This window comes from Narcine bancroftii, chromosome 2 (assembly GCF_036971445.1).
Source record: "Narcine bancroftii isolate sNarBan1 chromosome 2, sNarBan1.hap1, whole genome shotgun sequence".
NCBI classification, from domain to species: Eukaryota; Metazoa; Chordata; class Chondrichthyes; order Torpediniformes; family Narcinidae; genus Narcine; species Narcine bancroftii.
In genome coordinates, this window is record NC_091470.1 from 298,673,820 (window position 1) to 298,691,910 (window position 18,091).

Sequence of the window (18,091 nt, forward strand, 5' to 3'; positions counted from 1 at the left end):
ACTTCCTCTCTTATGGGTTCAAGATAGACTCATCCTTTCAGCTTCAATTTAGAATCAGCATAAAAATATTCAATTTAAATTCATAATGATTTTAAACCCAAAGGGTGTTACTTTGAATACAAAGGTTGATTGTTCCTGGGACTGCTGTGGTGTCACCAATAAAATCAACATTAAATGCCTCTCTAAGTTTGCTGCCTTTTAGTGGTGCCAAAAGCACAGAGAGTTGCTTCTGCTCTTACATTATTTAAAATAAATGACATCCATCAATTAATTTGTAAAATAATTTCAGCCGCTGGAATTCTTTGCATGCCTTCACTTGTTTTTAAAGCTGCAGAATATTACAATACAACTCCGATTATCCAAAATACTCAGCCATGGATTTTTGGACCAGGAAGCGACATCTGTTCGGCTCTGATATTTTTTTCAGATAATTGAAAATTTCAGAAAAATCAGAAATCCTCGTTTATCCAATTTTTTTTAGAGCTGAACTGATGTCACATGCTGAAAAAAATTTGGAAAAACCTCTGAGTAGAATTTCGAGATTTTGGTCTCGGATTTGTCTTACTTTGTTCAGGTTGTTTTTTTTTTTGCTGAAGATTAAACATTATGTAACGCTTAAAAAACCTTCCCTTGTTGTTTGTTGTTGTTTAAACTCTTTTACAAGTGATTTGCTGTTACTACTGATCTGTTTTTTTAAAAAAAATGACCTGTTATCCAAAAATATTGTTTATCCGAAATAGGCCTAGTTCTGTGCATTTCGGATAATCGGAGTTGTACTGTATGTTATTATTTTCCTTTGTTCCTTTGGGAGGTTTATAGATTCTTGATTAGTAAGGGTGTTAAAGTATGGGGAAATGGCAAGAGTATGGGGTTGAGAGGAAAATTGCACAAAATCAGTTGAATGCAGAGCAGGCTCAGTGGGCTGAATGGCCTAATCTTATTCCGATGTCTTAGGGTCATATGATCATCCATGGAGGTAGAAATATGGTGTTAATTAATATTTCAGCTTCATCATTAGTGTTATATTGTGGTTGATTCTCTATTAAGGTGAAAATACAATATGTCAATGTGGAACAAAACATGAGAGAGGGTTTCAGATAACTCTTGAGAGCCTTGAATCTAATCTCCTGAGATCAACTGTAATTGTTAAATCAGATGGATTTAATTTCCACAATGGAGCACTGATTATTTTTTCAGTGAAAAGTTCACCAAGACGTTCTCCTGAATTTGCTTGTTGTTGACAGATGAATGTTTGAGTACAGAAAGGATCAGTAATGAGGTTAAGATTTAAGAGCAATGTAATGTTATTCTGCAACAATGGAGTTGCAGAGTTCATCTGATTACCATTATTTACTTGTGCCCACATGCAATAGTGACTGTGTCACAAAGATTCGGACAATCGCAATTGATAAACATAAATAAGTCTGAATCAAAAGGGAGAGAATATTCTGTGCCAATCAATTATCAGGCATAAAGTCACATTCCAGTTGGGAAGTGTGAACATTGAGATGACATCCAGCTGTTGAAATCCCTCTGGTCTCACTCTGCCATAGGCAGTTGGCACACTAACTGGGGCTTTTTTAACCAAATGAATCCATTAAGAAGCGGATACATTTATGTGAAATGCTGGTTTTGATCCACATTTGACTGAAGTCAATGCAGGGTGATATTAGGTGGGGTATAACTGTGCATTCCATCTAAACCTGTGGTTTTCATACCCCCTAAGCTCTTAGGTGAAATTTACGAAGATTATTTTGTAGTTACTTTCAATCTCATTCAATCATAATGACTTATGAATTCCATTACTATAAATGACACCATCACAACTACACATATTTTTAAAGCACCGTTACATAGCATGTCCCAGTACAATGAGATAAAGGAATGGAATTAAATAAATTTTGACATTGATCAACGAAAGGAGATATTAGGGCGGACCAAAAGCTTGGTTAAAAACAAAATGGCACAAGTACCAACAGTAAAATCATTAAAATCAATGAGAATTAAGAGGGTAAAACTGGAGGCATGACAAAATCATGAAGGGTTATAGGGCTGATGGAAATTCCAGAGACAGAGAAGGATGAATGGGGGTGGGTTCTGAAAACAGAAACACTTTATCTTTATACAGTGTTTAACCTGGATCTGATTGCACATATACAACTTGTCGGAACAGCATATCTCTGGAACATTGTGCACACAAATACAGACAAACAACATATATACCTAATGATCCAAATTAAATATATATATTTAACAAAAAATTATGGGTTTCTAGAATTGTTCAACAGTCCAACTGCCTGCTTGAAGAAGCTGTTTCTCAGCCTGGCAGTCCAAGATTTTATGCTCCTATACTACTTCCATGAAAATAGTGTCTCAAAGACACTGTGGGCTGGATGGTAAGCGTCCTTGATGTTTTTCTGAGCCCTCTTTAAATACCTCTCATGGTCGATGTCATTAGTAGAGGAAAGGGAGACTCCAGTAATCTTCTCAGCAATTTTACTCAACCTCTATACTGACTTTTGACACCACACTATGATATAGCCAGCCAGGACACTCCTGTAGAATGTTGATAGGATGGGGGCCGGTTGCCTTGTCCTCCTCAACCTCCTTAGGAAGTGTAGGCACTGCTGCACCTTTTTGACTAAAGAGGAAGTGTTTTGGGTCCAGAAGAGGTCATCCTTTAAATGGAGGGGCCAAGGAAATTTCTGCTCCCAACTCTCTCTATGATAGAAACATTGATTTGCAGTCATCTTCTTTGTCTTGTCAATGTTGAGATTCAGGTTGTCTTTCTTGCATCACTGTACAAGCCTGTCAACCCCCTCTCTGAAACCTGTTGATTCCAACTACTGCTGTGTCATCCACAAACTTGATTCTTTTGGAGCTGAACCTGGCAGTTCAGTTGTGTGCTAGCAGTATGAATAGTAACAAGCTGAGCACACAGCCATGAGGTGCACCAGAGTTCAGTGCGATGGGGCTTGAGGTTTTGCTGCCAACCTGGACATACTGTGGTCTTTCAATCAAGAAGTCCAGGATCTAGTTGCAGAGAAGGGTACTAAGTCCCAGTGAGGATAGTTTATCCAACAGCTGATAAGGAATGATTATATGAACGCTGAGATGAATTCAATGTCAACAAACCAGAGTATGAGACATCATTTTCTACATGGGTCAGGACAGAGTGAATGTTCAGGACTATTTCATTATCTGTGGATTGGCTTGGCTAATAGGCAAGGGCCCACATTCACTGATAGGTATGCTTTGATGGGCTCCATTACTAGTCACTCAAAACACTTCATGATCATGGAGGTCAGTGCTACTGGATAACCATCACTTTCATAGCCACTGGGATGATGGTAGTTGCTTGGAAACCTGCGGGGGTAATGGACTGCTGGAGTGAAATACTGAACATATCCATTAGGACTTCAGTCAGCTTGTCTGCACAGTTCCTTAGCACCCGACCAGGTATGTTATCTGGTCCTGCTGCTTTGTGTGGGCTCACCCTGGATAGGATCCACCTTATCTCAGTTGAAGCCATTAGAGTTACAAGTGCAGAGGTGATAGTGGAAAAAAAAGGACACCAGTTGTATAAATGAATATAATCACATTTTAAAGGGTAGCACGAAGGAGTCTGACCAATCGTGGAACAGTGAAGATGAATGATAAAAAAAATGTAGATGAGATTTTTAACAGCAAATGAACTTAGGCTGGGAAGTATTAGATAGTATTACTGATGATAAATGTATATGTTCTGAAGCTCATTATGGATCAATTCACAAATGTTGCAAAGAGCCTCGTTATACTTCAGACAGTTACCATGGAAAGGGTGATATTAAGGTGAAGAACAACTTTCTATTGCATGGACAAGGTTGATACAAGTTCCTGTTCACCAAGACTTGTTGTCAGATAATCAGAACTGAGTGAGAGTGTGGAGAGACACTGATCTGTGGCCAAATTAAGCATCAGTCACAGTTATGTGCATATTAATCGTGTATTTACTGAAGATGTTGCCAAGGGGCACCTGCAGCAAGATAGTTTGAAAAACAAGTTGTCTTGGTTCAACTACATCAAAACTACAACCAAGAAAGTGTACCAACAACACAACCTTTTCAGAAGCCAGAGGAAATTTAGCATGTTCCTGAGGGCAAAAATGGTGGCGCTGCTGTGGGTCCGGACCTGCGGAGAGTGGGAAGTGAAGTCACAGCACTCCCCTGGGATCCCAACACCCAGTTACAGGCTTTAAGCAGCCTGTAAATGGAGCCGATGGTGGTTTTATTTAGAAATATTGCAACCACAGGGTCTGCACCCAGGATGGCGGAGCTTATGATTGGCAGCAGCCATGTGGGGTTGTGGACTCTGGAGAAGCACAGGACTAGTGCAGTCATAGATAAATGGGGAGAACACCACCCATTTGAGAAGGAGAAGCAGAGGAGGTGATCCATTGGATGGTGACCTTGGCGGTGGACCAGTAAGAGATTTTGAGGCTGAAGGACACACTGACGGCAGGCTGTTGGCGACTGAAGGTGAGGAACCCATGCAGGTTGGGGGCTGCTGGTGAATGCAGATGAGGGATTGACACCAGGCTACGCACTGCTGGAGACTGGCTCATTTGCTGAAGGGGCAGCAGGTATCGGGACTATGATGCACGACGGCGCTGAGGTTGGATCTAGAGTTGGAGCTGCTGATAGTTTGCATTGGACTCTGTAGCTGCCGGGGCTGCAGGAGCACTGGAGGCAAATCCATGGGCATGTAAGAAGTGCTTCAGGCAATTTCTACCAATGGCGAATCTGTCTGCCTTATGGCAGACAAAAACAGATTTTGTGTAATATTGCATTGTCTTTATTATATGACAATGAATTGAATCTTGAATTTTGCGGTCTTATCAATTTTTGCACATACACCATTTTGTTTGTCGTCAGGAACTGCAAAAGTGGTACTTTGAATGAGAAGAGGACTATTTAAAAAGCATCGGGAAAAGCAGATGCATGTTTACATTTCTCCATTGGCTAATTAGCTTTAGCCAATAAAGGGAAAGGGAGTTTAAGTGCAGGAACCAGGAGTTGGAGCGAGAAAGTATGAGAAGAGGCTTGTTTAAAATGGTGAGATGTATAAGTGTTGCAGACATCAGGTGAGTGGGCCAGAGTGGAATGGAGAGTTGAGGGTTTGACTCAAGAGGCTTCAGTGAAAAGGTGCTGAGACCAAAGAAGTAGTTTCCTTTCATTATAGCTGATTTGATCCTGGTCGTCTATAGAATGGTGCAGGAAAGATGGCAGATAGGGGGGTTGGTGGAATGGCCGTCCCGTAGAACACGGATTCTGATTGTTTCTCTGATGTTGACATCTGCGGGAAGTGTAGCCTTCTCCACCTCCTCCTGAAAGACAGTATTAAGGAACTGGAGCTGGAGTTGAACAAACTGAGAATCATCTGAGAGGCTGAACAAGTCATAAGTAAAACTGTTGAGCAGGTGGTTATTCCCAGAGTGCAGAATTCAACTTATAGATGGATGAACAGTAAGAGAGGTAAGGGGAGAAAGAAGTCAGTGCAGTGTTACACTGTGGCCATTCTCTTCAGCAATCTCTTTGGATACTGCTTAGGGGATGACCTATCTGGGCAAGGTGCTGCCAGACCAATAGTACTGTTGTTGGCTCTGAGCTTCAGAAGGGCAGGGTGAAGTTAAGTACAGTATGTTTCTGATTACCCAAAAACCACTGAAGAAAAATTCTCAGTTATCCAAATTTATTTTCAGTAGCACCATGACATTACACATTGAGAAAAAATTTTCACCTGACATGCTCATGTAGAGCTTTAATGCACAGTAATCAGTGAGTGAATGGAAGAAGTTGGCAGGTCGGGCAGTGCATGTGGAGATTGTTCTCATTTCAGGTAACTCCCTCCCCCTCTCTTTCCATTTATTCTTTACCCTCCATTGTACTCTGTTCTTCGCTGTTCCCAGAGTTAGTGACAGAACAAATTTAATTGGGGCCATTAGGGTAAATGCAGAAGGGGGGAAATGATTTTTCACCAGCATTGGACCAGGGATGGCGGGTGGCGGTGGCAGCGTCTGATTGGGAGGTGGTATTGGCAACTTTGGACTGGGGGTGGGGGGTGGCAGTGGCAGGAGCAGGTACCTTGGCTCCTGGGCAGGTTTGGTGATGGCAGTGGGCAGGTGCCAGGGATCCTCAGCACCCGTGAACAAAAAGCAAATTATGATGTCAGCAAGAAGTTTAGGGCCACTGGCACAACATGACCCAGTGAGATTCCAACACTTGGGGCAAAAAGGCTATTGTTCTAGAGGAAGTAAATCCAAGATCCTACACTGTCAGACCAGAGGATGGTCAAATACTGAGAGGAATCGAAAAAGCCTGCTGAAAATGCAAGTGACACTGCAGGACAGACAAATTCAGAAGATCCATCCTGCACAGCAACAGAGGAAACTTAATCAATGCTAGACCATAGTGGAGCAGCAGAGCCGAAACAAGCACCTGTGCTAAAAAGGATCCACACATGTTATCAAAGCACCTGACAGGCTGAATCTCTAAAAGAAAAAAAAAGAACTGCACACTTAAAAAGTTTGTGCTGCCAATGTTTGTGTTTGCATTTGTGTTGAACTTTAAATTAAAATGAATACTGTATTAGTGTATTATGTTTTTAGATTAAATATCTCAAGGAAAGAGGATGTAGTGATAGAGTGCTAGTGATCCTCCTGGTCACTAGAGAGAGTCAGAGACTAGTTGATTGCAGTGGGTTGGCTTCAAGATGGATGCCTCCACATGGTCATGAATATAGCTAATAAAGTATAGCTGGTTTAAAAGAACCCAAGTCTCTTATTACAATAGAAGAAACATCACATGCAATCTCTCATGGCCACAGTCAAGCACAGGCACCATCATCTCAGGCACAGACCTCCGCGGTTGCAGGATTTTAACAGGCTGTTTAAACCTGGTACAGAGCTGTTGGTATTAGGTTGAACCGTTTGGAGCAGTGCTCTGTCTCTGCTCCCTGCTCTCCTGGGTCAGCAACATGGCAGTGCTGCAGTTACAGCAGCTCCGGTAGCGCCACCATTTTGGAGCCACATGACAGTAATTCATTTGAGCCCATGCCACCTATTTGTGTTTTCTGATTGTGTGCTTGTGGTGAAAACTTAGTCACTGATTTAAATATAGTTACATTTCTTACTATCCAAATGTGGAACAGAATATGGCTCATATTTTCTTTAAAGATGAACTTGCCAAGGATGAATTATAGTTATTGCCAATGGTAACATCTTTCAATATTAGTCCTGAATGAAAAAAAACAATTTGATGGGCATTGAAGAACCTGCCTTAAATTGATTAGAATGGCATTTCCAATTCATGCAATGGAGAATTAAATGTACTTTTGAAGCCATGAATAAAATCAATAGCAGTTTTGTGGTTGTAGTTTAGATTGAAACTGTTAAAACTCCTTTTATTCTGCCATCTGAGTCACACTCTCAAAACCATTTCAATTCTGAATCGCCCTCTCAAGCTCACATGTCTGTTCATGGCCTTTCATACTACCCCACCCTGAGGAACAACACCTCATTTTTTGTCTGGGCACCCTCCAACCCCAGGGTATGAACATCGAGTTCACTGCATTCCACAAATCAGCTTGCCTTTTTTCCCCCTTTAACTAGTTATTTCAGTTCCTACTTAGCCTAGACTCTCCACCTAGCCTAGACTCTCCCCCCACCCCCTCCACCTATCATCTCCCACCCTCACCACCCCCCCTTTCCCCGGACATCACTCATGCTCCCCAAACCTTGATGAAGGGCTCAAGCCTGAAACAGTGGAGATGTATCTTCACCTTTGCTACATTAAGGCACTGTTTGACCTGCTGAGCTTCTCCAGCATTTGTGTGGTTTTTTTTTTCACTTAACCACCGGTGTCAACAGGATCCTGTGCTTTACCTCCTGTCTGGCCAAGTCTATTGGAGAGCAGAAGAAATAACAGCAAGAGGAGGCCAGAGAGCTCTTTGAGCCTGCTCAATCATTCATCAAGTTCCTGGCTGGTCTTCTGCTTCAGAGCCATATTTCAATATGATCCTTTGATTCCCTTTAAAATCCAGAAACCTACTCATCTTTATCTTGAATAAATCACCAATAACCTTGTCTCCGTAACCTCTGGATCCAAAGATTCACCAACCTCGGAGAATTGTTCTAGTCATCTCAGTGCTAAACGGTCTACCCCATATTCTCAAACTGTGCACCTAGTTCTACACTCCTAAACCTGGGAAGCATTTAGGCTAACAAATCTTTTAAGATTTGGGGGAGATTTTCTGTGATTTTATTTTTCTGAACTCAAGGAGATTACAAATGTTACAAATTTTTTTTCTCACACAGCACCTAATATGCTTAGCCGGAAGAAAATTAAGGATTTTTATAAAATGTCATTTGTATGTTGTAGTAAAAGGCTTTTGGATATGGGTCAGGAAATTACTTTCTTTTTGCAAAAGACTTACACAATTTATTTTAATGCCACTCTTCAGAATTCATACCAATTGTTGATGCTCCCACATATGTAAAAAATATGTCCTGTTTTAAAATAATCTCATTAAGTTGAAAGTGTTAAGACATAAAAACCTGAAATGTTTCACTGATCTTGACTAAAGCAGTAAATGCCAGCAGAAATATGTGTCGGGCTTTTACAACTCATTTCAATGGCCCTATTTTTAGGTGTGGGATTGAAAAAAAATCAGCCTCTATCCCATCATGGCACATGCTGGAAAGTGTGCATGCTCTGGTAATGACTCAATTGGCTCAACTGCAATGAACCTCATCCTTAAACAGTTTGCTGATATTATAGATATAATATGCTGAGAATTTTCCCTGGAGGATTCTTTCCCATCACCTTTGGAGTCTGTATGATACAGATAGAGCCAGCAGAAAATAACAAGAAGGAAAGCTCAAGTGGAGTGGCAACTTGAGTCTGTAAGTCAAAGGCTTTGGCGAGCAGAAGGTGAGGTGGTGTCATAGGATTTGAGGTAAAGAAAGGACAACCTTGTCGAGGCACAAAAGGATTCAACAAGGAAGCAGAGGTAAGGACAACTTTTTTTCTAACTTTTTTCTCTATTTCTTAGACAGTGGAGTAGCAGCCAGGACAAGAACATGCACCTCTTGAAAAATGTGGATAGTCAGGGAAGCCAACAGCATCCCTGACAACTTTATCTGTGAGAAGAGCATCCAACTGCAACCACGTTAGAGAATTGGAGCTGGAGTTGGAAGGACTCCAGATCATTTGGGAGGCTGAGCGGGTGATAGACAGGATTTACAGGGACGCAATCAGAGCTTAGAGGGAGGAGGAAGTCAGCTGGGTGACAGGAGAAGGAAAGGGAACAGGTACACTGTGCCATTCCCCGCAATAACACATACTCTATTTTGGATACTGTTGAAGGGAATGACCTAAGAGGGACAAGCCACAGTGGTCAGGTCTCTGGCACAGTGTGGTTCACTGTTAGCCAGAATCAGACACACACAAAGCTAAAGAGTGAACAACAGGCTTTAATCCACAAAGACCCACAGAGCTAGGCTGGCTGTGGCTGTGGCAATTCTGAGTGAGGCCTCAGGAGGCTGGCACAGGCTTCTATCCCGGAGGGTGATTGACACCCGACCGGGTGGGGCTTGATCCATTCAGGTCAACTGATTGACAGCCGACCAGGTGCTGTCCTGTCCCCTTACACTCCTGCAGGTACAGAGGTTTCCCCCTGCAGTAGGCCGGTGGTGTACCACCACACACAGATTCTGGTCCTGTGGCTAAGAAAGAGAGGGAGAAGAAGAGGTGAGCCGTAGTGATAGAGAATTCAACAGTGAGGGGAACAGATAAGAGGTTCTGTGCAAGAGATTGAGAATCCTGGATAGTATGTTGCCTCCCAGGTGACAGGATCCTGAATATTTCAGATCAAGTTCATGGCATTCTCAAGAGGAAGGGTAAGCATCCACATAGGGACCAATGGCATGGGCAGGAAGGGCAATGAACTCCTGTAAAGAGAGTTCAGGGTGTTAGGTAAAAAAGTTGAAGGACAGGACCTCCAGGGTTGTGATCTCAGGATGGCTACCCATGCCACATGCCAGTGATGTTAGAAATAGGAGGATTATACAGCTTAACACATGGCTAAAGGATTGGTGCAGGAGGGAAAGCTTCAGATTTCTGGATCTCTAGGCTCTCTTCCAGAGAAGGTGGAACTTGTGGGATGATTTTCATCTGAACTGGAGGGGTACTAATATCCTTGTGGGAAGATTTGCTAGTTCTGGTCTGGAGGTTTAAACTAGATTTTCAGGGAGGGTGGGAACCAGAGTGCCTGAGCAGACAGGAGAGTGGAGGAGGAAAAAGATGATGTTAAGGCTGCATAAAGAGGCAGAAATAAAAGGGTTGTGCTTGGTGGAAATATTCTCAATGCAAGAAGTATTGTAAGAAAGGCAGAAGAGCTTAAAGTATGGATTGGCACATGGAATTATGACATTGTGGCCATAATTGAAACCTGACCACAGGAGGAGCAAAATTCAGGGTTTCTGTTGTTTCAGACACGAGAGAGCAGGAGCGATGAAAGGGAGAGGTGTAGAGTTGTTCAACAGGAAACATCACAGGCAAGACAGACCAGAGGGCTTGTCTACTGAGGCTATATGGGTGCAGCTGAGGAATGCGAAAGGGGAAAGTTACAACCACATTAATGGGGGTTGTATTATAGTCCACCCTATAGTCAGCAAGAATTGGAGTTGCAAATCTGCAGGTAGATAGCAGATAGTTTCAGGAAATAGAAAGTTGTGATAGTAGGTTATTTAATTTTCTATATATTGACTGGGACTCAATATTGTAAAAGAGCTGGATAGCTTTGCATTTGTCAAATGTGTTCAGGTAATTTTTCCAAATCAATAAATCGAGATACCAACTGGAGAGAATGCTATCCAAACACAAGGTTATGTGTTTGGATAGCATGACATCAAGTATAAATGCAAGATGATTTCCTACACCAATTATATCTTACACCATAGAAGTTGCATAGACCAAAATCTGAAATATCGGAAATGTGTTTTAGATGTGGGACAGAAATAGGAACATTTTTACCTGCTACGTGGTCGTGTGTGAAGTTGAGACTTTCTTAGCAGGATTTTACTGAAATTTTAACAAGGATAACAGGGGTGACCTTCACAGGTAATCTGGAGCTTTATCTTTTGGGCAACTTTATAAGCAATAAATTAACTAAATTCCAAATTTCATTTGTTAAAATAGCCTTAACAATGGCTAAGGTATGTATTGCAATTACTTGGAAATCCGATTCCCCTCTACATAGAGCACAATGGACTGCTGTGATGAATAGTTGCATACCTATGGAAAAAATTACATACAACTTAAAGAACAAATATGACACATTTGTTAAGATATGGCAACCATATTTTGATCATGTAGGGGCCCAATTTTAATTATACATATAATAATAAAAAGGACAATTAAAGATTCTGCTATAATATCAATACACGTGACTTCCCCATAAAGAATTTTAATGGTTAATATAAATGTGAGCTCTGACGGTGTGTGGATTTATATTACGAAAGGTGGGGGCGGGGGGGGTGTTGGTGGGAGCGGTTATTTTATTTGTTTTGTTTGTTTTTTTTGTAAGAAAGTTTATATATATATATGCACACACTTTTATATTGGAGAGTTTACTATGTATATACTATGCACATTTATGGAAAAAATTAAATATTCAAAAAAATTCAAGATTCAAGAAACTGAAAATAAAAAAAGTGTCATATTACATGAAATTGCTTTTGCCTGCTGTAAGCCAGACAGCTTCACCATTGGCAGAAATTGCCTGAAATGCCTCTTACAGTCAGAGAAAGAGAAAGAGAAGCCAAAGAGAGTCCTCCCAGAGTCACTCCTCCAATGCTTCCACAGCCTCCACAGCCTCATAGAGTCCTATCCAAACCCATAATTTCACACCAGGATCCTGCGTACACTGAAAGGAATCCTAAAATATGACATCTAATGACTCTTGTTTGCCCAACCAGCAGATGCCTTGAAAATTGGTGACAATGGTATCACTTGCAAACAAAGCACCTAGTGCTCCTGATACTCATTGTATGAATTTTGCTCGGGCAGAGAGGACATGGTGTCAGGAAAATGTTATTCTCTGATTGGCTCCACACTTCAATGTTGTCCAAATGAGCTGTAGCCGCAACATTCTGAAGCCAACCACTCTTGGGAGTGGGTGGGGGTGAAGAATTATGGATGGAATTTCAGAGCTCATAGTTTTAAAAAAGTGTAGGTTACATGTAGAGTGGTTTAGTCCTGATGACATTGGATTAGTTCTCAGGGGCTTGGAGAAAAGTGAATCTGTAGAGATGACAGGCAAGAAAGGACCCATCCACTCACTTCGACTCACTTGAAATCCTTTCTGCATCATGCGATAAATATTACCCAAGAGGCTGTAATTCCTGTTGGGCGAGTCAGAATTCAAAGCCTAAACTTAAATTAAAGCCCAATTTGAATAATCAGAGTCGGGGAAGCAGTTTTAAGTGATTAAAACTTGCCCAATCTTTGTCCTAGCTTTTATTTACATTTAAAAATATCCATCAGTTGAAAGAAGAGATCTCTGTCTCAAAAGTTGTTGCAAGGAACTCAAATACTCCTTGCACATTATCTGCTGCTTTCCAATCTTCCTAGAAAAAAAAAATTATGAATTGTCGAAGGAAAGCTTTGAACGTCATTTCAACAATAGCAAAACTGCTCTCATTTTTAATGACCCTCAAAATTTATTCTGAACCTATTTGGAAATGGCCGTCATTGCAATTTCAGACAGAACTTCACCTTGAACTGCTGTAATAATTTAAGTTCCAGTCTAATTTCACATTCAACCTTTATGCTTGAAGTTTGTGATTTTTCATTTTAAATGGCACACTATTGAATTTAAACTGTTGTCATTAGAAGCTTTTCAAGTAGAAGACCAGCTATTTGCCACAATCATCAATATTTATAAGCCCTTAGGATTGACAAAACAATTATCCACAATCACACAGCAGACTGCAGATCTAGGGCAAAAATCTTAGGTGATCCGAGCTGCATTGGTTTGATTGGATTGGATCAAAACCAAACACTTGCATTCAAAGCTGAGCACTGCACTTGAAGATGAAAAGTGGTGGTAATGTGTTATTTTTAGCTACTCAGCTTCTTCCAAGTGGTTACATCACCACTAGCAACACACTGCAGTCCCAATACGGAAACAGCACAAAGAACAAGAGATACCGACTGGTTTGAGCAGCCTCAGATGTACTGGATAAATGGGAGGGGGACTTAGAATTTGCAATGTGCTGCAGAGCAGCAGGGTAAACTGTACAAAGAATGATATGATTGTTTCATTATATAGAGGAAAACTTTCTTTGAATCTTTTGAGTGGAGAATTATGAATCCAGGTAAAATATTTTAGCAGGAAAAAAGGGTGTTTTCGATGTTCTCAGAGAGTATGATGAGTTAGTGACGTGGGAAGGTGAGGCGCAGGTGGACCTAATTGATCCTGAATTTTATTACCATTAACTGGAGCGAGGAGATGGAAGGACTGTGTGCAAAAACAATTTTGGCAGTTTCAGCCTGAGTTTGCATTGGTAATGTTTTTGACAGCTGCAAAGTAAATCATTTCTGCTTTGTTACACACACGGAGTGGGTTTAAAAATTTAGATTTGTTTTGACACCTAATAGAATTGCTAGGATCTTGTACCTGTATTTTGGATAAATATAAGGCCATCAAAAATTCAAGTATTACGAAGTGTCTTTTCTTATCCTTTTTCTGTTATCACCTTTCTCCTGACAAACTTGAGAATAAAACTAAGTCTCCCAATGACAGATGTGAGAACCACAAAAAGTTTTTTTTTCATGCAGGACTATAGAAAACAATACAAGAATTAATATTTTAACCAGATGCACCTTTTACACAGAGGATTCAAGCCACTTAAGAACACTTTGCATACCTGTGTGAACACATCAAAGGCGGATTGGGGTGGGGGGGGTGCGGACTTACCCGGCTTTTTTCGCCAAGTTAAGTAGTGTCATAGGCAAAGTGGGGCTGTACTACGTGTCCTACCTCTTTTGCTTCAGGAAGCCGGCTTGCTGTGTAAAATAACTCACAGATCCTGCCTTTCTTTTATTCTGTGTGAACAAGCAAGCTGGCTTCTAGAGGTGGGCTGTGGTTTTTCAGTGTAAAAAGGGAGAGATTCTAAAAGGCAGTTATTCCATTCTCGCTTTTGTTATTTCTAACCGAATGAGGAGGATTATCTCCTCTCACCACATTTACATACAAAAGGGGATTTTCACCTCATCCAGAATGTCCCTCTGGAACATTTACGAATGGGTTAATAAAGAGTTATAGTGGAATAAGAATATGGAAGTGGATGGGGATGTCAGATAGGAATATGGAAGTGGATGGTGATGTCAGATTAGGGGTGGAGTTAAAGATAAACACCAGCACAAATTGCCCATTTCTGTGTTGGTATTAATTCAATAATTTTATATACTGCAGTCAGTGAAAATTGCAGATTTTCATTACATCTTCTGTCAAAGGATCATTTCTTACCTTGAAGTGCTTCTAAGCGATGGCTCTGAATCACAATGCAAAGCTGCAGCACAAGCTGTGGGGCACTTTCCAAAAATGTTGCCAGCAGATGTAACATACTTACATCTGCATACTCATACACCATGTTCCAGTAAAATCGCCAGCGGTCAAGCTCTCCACTTCGACGGCTTCTGATACCAAGATATATTGTACGCAAATATCTAAAGAGAAAGATAAAAATGTTAAAATAATGGCATGAATTATACCTAGATAATATGCATGTGATTATGTATGTGTCTGTGTACAAGATTAAAAAGAGATTGGGGAGAGGAGGGTATTTCTACCTCTTAAGGCTCATAAGGTGTCGTCAATTTAGGCTGGATTGTGCAAAGGAACAAAAAGTTGGAAATCTTTCTTTTATTTCATTCCTAATACAGTATTTTATGGTACAAAAGGTTGCTGGGCAGAAAATAGCCACAGCCAAAAATAAATACGGAAGAGAATTTGATGAAGCAATTCTGATGAAAGTCATTGACCTGAAACGTTAGCTCTATTTCTCTCCCCATGGATATTGTGAGACTTGCTCATTATTTCCAGCATTTTCTGTTTTTATTTTAAGCAGACAGAGAAGCAAAAATTGGAGCAAATTTATTATTTTTTAAGGCAACAGGCAACAGCCAATAGCATCCAATGCCTGTCATTTCCAAACTTCACACGCGTGAAGTGAACTGATGGGTAAATGCAAGTGGTGACATTATGCCAGCTATTTTACACTGCGGTCTATTATGAAAATTGTACCACTACATTAACAGATTAAATACCTTGAGTACACTAATTCATGATGTTTAAATGTGTTAAAGATAAAGCTTTCCTAAATTTGTTGAAGAATCTGCTAAAAAACTTACATGTAAATTGTATGCAGGAATTTGGAAACAAATGGACAAGTAAAAAAAGATTTCCCACCTTGTGATGAACCTTTTAAAATTTTAAATTTGATCAATCTATGGGATCAATTTTGATCTACCAAACCAGCTACAGGTTTGTCAGAAAAGAGGTGAAAATGCTGGTCATGCTCTGTGAGAGGGCAAACACACCATAATTGAATGAAATAGTGATTTTGAAATGCCTCCAAGCAGAAGGCATAGCTATACAAACAACATTTTGAGCCAATGGAGAATTTTCTTCATTCACAGACAACTGCATTTGAGTTTATAAATATAGTTAATAACTTTATGACAAATGCATGTTCTTCTTGTTTCTCTAGCATGCCTTGATTCATTTTTTATCATTTGAGCTTTGAATAATTCCAAGCTGCCCTCACCTTAAAAATTGCTTTGTGGATTAGGAAGCCAATTTAAAGAATGTGTGAATGTTGCCAAAAACAAAAAGAAGTAGGAATACACCACTTGGGCCCTTGAGTTTGCCCCGACATTCAATAAGATCACAGCAGGTGTGTTGCAGCTATTCCAAATAACCTGAGTGCAGCTACAACCTCAGCAGCCTAACTGCCTGTCTGTTGTGATTTAATTAATATGAGTGTAGGGCAGGTGCAATAGAAAGCCTTAAAGGCAGCAGGAATCTGGAACTGACAGATCAATTGAAAGTAGAGTGGTACTTTGGAACTTTTCATTTTTTACATGGTCAGTTACTGATGAGTTTCAACATCAAATTTATGTTGAAAATTACTGTATTGAATGCCAATAATCCTCTTTATATAAATAAGAGTGCTATCCCATGTGAATGAGTTGCCATTGCTCTACTGTAGGGGAGAGACTGTAGGCATCAAGCTGCATTACTGGTACCATTTCCATTTCATGGGATAGCTCTACCGTGCCAACAAGATGATGCAAGAACAAAGTTGCTGGGAACAGAGTTTTTGTAGGACAATCTATTCAGGAGAGGAGAAGAAATAAAAATTATAATTGAACAATAAAATTGGCAATTTTTTGAATAAGAATTAAGATGAATGGACAGGAATGTATGGATGATATTGCCTTGACAATTATGTTTCTTTTCAAAAAAAAATCCAGCTGGCATCGCAAAGATAGATAGGAATTCTTCTGTGTGAGGGACACATGTCTGAGTAAAATAATGCTCTTTTGAAATTAGACCTATTTCTTTTTCAAAGAAAGGTTAATGACACACACTTGCATCTTATATTCCAATGCTTATAACATTGAATAATGCCATGGGATATCCATTAGTGATTTAAAAATTAAATGAACACTCCAATGTTTTAATAGATATGAAGCAGTTTATGGTAGCACAAAGCAGGCAGATCCAATCATTTGGTTTTGGTTCAATTCACTATTCTTGTTCCAGACAACCAAAAACAGCAATAAAACAGAATTTGCAGTCCTGCTTGGATTTTAATGGGCAATTTTGGAAATACATAAAATTAGCCTTCATTTCAAACTATGTCTGAGCTTAATGGTGACATGGAACAAACTACAGAAGAGGGTGCAAATTGTTATCTAGCTATTTATATCATAATTTCTGTAAAATGCTGATGTATTTCAATCACATGATAAGGTTCCATGTAAGTGGAAATATTTATATATTTTGTAAGGCACTTTCCATCTTGGGAGAAAAGATAAAATGATAATTAAATGACCAAATTGGCTACCATTTTCTTGAACAAGAATTAGTTTAATAACAGCTAGAGGCATGAACCAAATCCTCCCACTGTGTGACACACTATATTAGGTGCTTAATATGTTATACTACTAGTGATTACACTCGTTAATCCAATACTATTTCAGATTAATTGTCTGTGTTTCATGCTGCTAAAACCAAAGAGAAAAAAATTATAATGATATAGCAATATACGAGACGGTGTGAATTTTATGCATTGTCTCCATAATATATGCTATTTTTGTTTTAATACCTGGTCAGTGAGAACCCTGTTATTAGATCTTCAATATATTTTAATGGTATATCTCCAACCAGAGTTAGAGAAGGGAAAATTGTAAATATTAACAGCTCTTTATCTGAATGAAGATAGCATTCCTAACAAGATGCTACAAATTAAAATAAATAGGTCATTTAATTGATATAGAGATATCGTAGCAAAATAACCAAGGGAAGGAATGAAATATTTCATGATGCTTAACTTTTAAGCTAGAAGCAATGAGAAAGCAAATTGGATGTTGGCCTTCATTACAAGACTAACAGAGATCAAGAATAAGGATGTCTTACTGAAATTAAATTGTTCTGTTAAGACTGGAATTGGTCCAGACTTCCTATTCTTGCAAAAGAAGGAGTATAGCAAAGGTTTAGTAGATTAGGTTTGAGGGGATATTCAGCAGATTGGGCCAAGATGGTTTATAAAAATAAGAAATGTCACTAAAATATTCAGAGACAGGATGACAGTTAGAATGGTGATCCCGTGACTGCTGTGTGTGGAACCTGTGGTCATAATTTAAGATGAGAAAAAAATATCATCCAAATTGTGGTGCATTAAAAGAATTCTCTATCCAGAAAGGCTGTGGAGGTTCAGTTGTCAAGATAGACAGATATTTGGATGCTCAGTGAATCGAGG

At 39.8% G+C, this 18,091-nt stretch overlaps 1 protein-coding gene across 3 annotated transcripts in view; it reads right to left on the bottom strand.

The window, feature by feature from the left end:
• The window catches only part of xkr4 (XK related 4), a 233,081-nt gene that overhangs the window by 59,018 nt on the left and 155,972 nt on the right, over positions 1–18,091 (bottom strand). For 2 of the 3 annotated variants that reach the window (XM_069915427.1, XM_069915425.1), the window contains exon 2: positions 14,572–14,771. In XM_069915427.1, coding sequence (XP_069771528.1) covers positions 14,572–14,771 — 200 coding nt within the window. The remainder of the gene's footprint in view (positions 1–14,571; positions 14,772–18,091) is intronic. The other variant, XM_069915426.1, reaches the window with a different exon arrangement.